Source organism: Lolium perenne, chromosome 4, assembly GCF_019359855.2.
Source record: "Lolium perenne isolate Kyuss_39 chromosome 4, Kyuss_2.0, whole genome shotgun sequence".
Taxonomy (NCBI): domain Eukaryota; kingdom Viridiplantae; phylum Streptophyta; class Magnoliopsida; order Poales; family Poaceae; genus Lolium; species Lolium perenne.
The window spans coordinates 129,367,443-129,370,699 of record NC_067247.2 but is presented as its reverse complement, the minus strand read 5'-3'; the positions used below and the strand labels follow the sequence as shown (position 1 = coordinate 129,370,699).

The window sequence follows — 3,257 nt, the reverse complement described above, 5'->3', positions numbered from 1 at the left end:
TTGCATATTTATTATATATTTGAGACCAAGCAGAGAATGGACAAGTTGCTGCCAAATACTTTCCTGAGCATAACTCCTGCAACCAGCTAAGTAATTTGCAAGCATAATTCTTACATCAAGAAAAGAATAGATGAGAGGACAAACTTTATCCAGTTCATAGACAAGACAACTAGAGCAACAAGGACTTGACACCTCTCTCAAGACATCAGATGAAAGACCAGGCATTCAAAGAGGCATCCTGCAGTGCTGAAAAGAAGCTATGTTGAACAAGGCTTTGCTTGATCCTATGTGTAGCTGGAAAGATGATGTAGGCATCCAACTGCAAACTTGTCAGCAATTTCCCATCAGTGTCAACAAGAAACAGAGTTTGTCCAAAACTGTAGAGTACAAACACATCTCTCCCCTCATGTACAACCATCACATCCCGGCGCTCATCCCCCCTGATCTCTGCCACCGGCAATTTGACATGGTATATATGGGACCAGACCTCACTATCATAGTCCTTGATCAACCAGATATCAACAGTCGTGATGGTATCGTTACAGCTGTAGATGCCGAGTGTGCCATCCACCTCATACAGATATGCTGTGCTTGTCGGAATGACTGGACCACGCATCAGTCGGAACGACTCGGCTGTGGTGTCGAACACCGTTATGGTCTTCTCACTCTGATCCTTCTTCACAGGGCGCGGCCACCAACTCCAATGCAGGTTACCACTGACCAGGACAGATGCGTCGAAGAAGTCCACCTGCTCTGGCAGACGCCCGATGCTCCTCGGCCGCACCTGGTTGCAGCCCAATGCAAAGACGTAGCAGGGCTTTTTCTGACCGTACATGCCCATCATTTGTAGTAGCAGCCGGTACTCACCGGTAGGAGGATGCCGATATAGCACCGTGACATGGAAGTCTTGAATCTCCGGGACTTGACCAATCTGGCGCGTGGTTGGGTTACAGATGAAGCCACGCTCGATATAAGGCGAGAACGTACAAACTGAGAGGAGGAGGAGGCCATCGCGGGAGGTCTGCACTGTGATGGCAGTGGAGTCGTCAATCCGGACGACGGGCTGGAGCTGGGCCTCGGGGGTGGCAGCCCGGTGGTGAAAGGCGCGGAGGTCGCTCCATGTGCAACCGCGTTGGCGTCTGCTGAGGAGGACGAGGGGGAGGGAGGGCTGGTGGAGGTGGTTTTCCAGGAGGAAGTCGCGGGTAGAGGCGAGGCGGCGCCAAGCGCGGCAGACAGCGCGGCAACGCACGACGTCCTTGGCGGGCAGGCGCACCAGGATCTCCCAGCCGAAGATCTCCTCGGGAAGACCGAGGCATGCCGGATTTGGTACTATTCTAGGGAGGCCCGCCATGGTTGCCGGCCGAATGCTCAGCGATTAATTCTCAGCAAGAAGATGGATGGAAGTGTGACTATGGACGGTGGATTTGCTTTTGTGGTAGATGCTCTGGGCTTTAGATCAAGGCTAACGGCAACAGCCGGCCACCGCGCGCCGAGTCTGCGGACAAGGGCCGACGGCGCGCGCGGGGAGGAGAGCCGGGGCAGGTGGGGAGGCGACACAAGAATCTAGGAGGAGGCCGGGGAAGCACATGGAAAGCGCAGCCGGCGACGCCGACGGTCGCCGTGCGGCCGCACCGGTCACTCCGTGCGCATCTAGGGTTTGACACAGGGGTGCGTGCGGGGGAGCAGAGCACGACAGCGGCCGGGGATCGGCGGAGGAGACCGATACGAAGTCGCAACGGTGAGTGGCAGCAGCAGGAGGTGGCGGAAACGGCCGGAATCGGCGGAGGCGGCGGCCTTTCCGTTGTGGAGCAGAGACAAAATGGATCGGGAGAGATGCGGCGGAGCCAGAGCAAGAGGCGATTTACACAAAAATAACCCTTTTTTTTTCAACTATAGCAGACCTTCCGGACAAACTATTTCACTCATCTAACCCTTTTATGTGGCGCATCTCTCATGGGCGACACACATGGCAGTGTGGCGTCCGTGCCTGTGGCGTCACTCTCTCCCAGCCGACGTGGCGCCCTCGACGCTGAGCTGGTGCGCCGATCCGACGTGGCAGGATGTGTGGCGCCGCTCCCATCAGCGCCACACATGCACTTATAATTGTCCAAAACATACTGTAAGACAAATCGCCTGGGACTTAGCCATTTTGGCGAGGTTGTTTGTGTGGCGCCGATGCCACGAGCGGTGTGGCGCCGATGCCACCGGTGCTACACAAACAGCCTCGCCAAAACGGCTAAGGACCAAGCGTCTGGAGCCCCTCGATGTTTTCGACATATAATCAACATATGTGGCGCCGATGCCATGGGCGCCACACGGTGCAATGTGGCGCCGGTATGCGGGGTGCCACACGTTGACTTGTGCTAAAAACATGTTGACATGTTCAAAGATGCGGCGGTTAGCCAACTTGCTAGGTTGCCGCGACGGCGAAATTCCTACATCCTCTTCTGAAGAGGTGGAGGTATGGACTATTTTGTTGATGTCAAACATGTGCTTACTAATTTCAACTTTTGTAATCCCATGTGTTCATGTTTGTGAAGATTCCTGACGACGACACCATTTTGAGTCAAAGCATTAGTCGAGGCAAGAAGCAAGCCACACGGTCAGCTTACCAGTTGAAGCCAAGGGGCAAGGCTCCAAACCGATACACTCCGGAAGATTATGTCAACCGAGAAAAGAAGGTTGTCATTGAGGAGGATGAGGCGCCGCCGCGGAGATCATCTTTGACGAGGATGAGGAACGACGAGCCGTTATCTTCAGAGGAGGAGGAGCAGGAGGAGCAGCAGCAACAAGAGCCACGGCAGCAGATGAAAAAGATGGCCGTCCGGAAGCATCCCGTGAGGACGGCACGTCGAGGACGATACTAGGATTTGCTACGTGTTGTTGTGAACTCTATCTTCATAAGTATCGTGTTGTGAACCCTATGTCATTTCGAACCATGTCTGTAATGCTACTTGTTGTTTGAATCTACGTGCTACGATGTGAGCTATGATGTGTTATATGTGTATGTTCTATGTGTATGAAATTGCTATTGTTGTGTTCAAAACTGTTTAACTAAGGCAAGAATTTTCATATTTTTAGCACAAGTCAACGTGTGGCGCCCCACACATCGGCGCCACATTGCACCGTGTGGCGCCCATGGCATCGGCGCCACATATGTTGATTATATGTCGAAAACATCCAGGGGCTCCGGACGCTTAGTCCTTAGCCGTTTTGGCGAGGTTGTTTGTGTGGCGCCGGTGGCATCGGCGCCACAC

The 3,257-nt window shown here is 53.8% G+C and overlaps 1 protein-coding gene across 1 annotated transcript; it reads right to left on the bottom strand.

Moving 5' to 3' along the window:
* Positions 1 to 205: 205 nt before the first annotated feature.
* On the bottom strand, positions 206 to 1,351 carry LOC139839117 (putative F-box protein At1g32420). Its single transcript, XM_071829163.1, has one exon. It carries the CDS (start codon positions 1,349 to 1,351, stop codon positions 206 to 208), a length of 1,146 nt encoding a protein of 381 aa, XP_071685264.1.
* Positions 1,352 to 3,257: the final 1,906 nt, after the last annotated feature.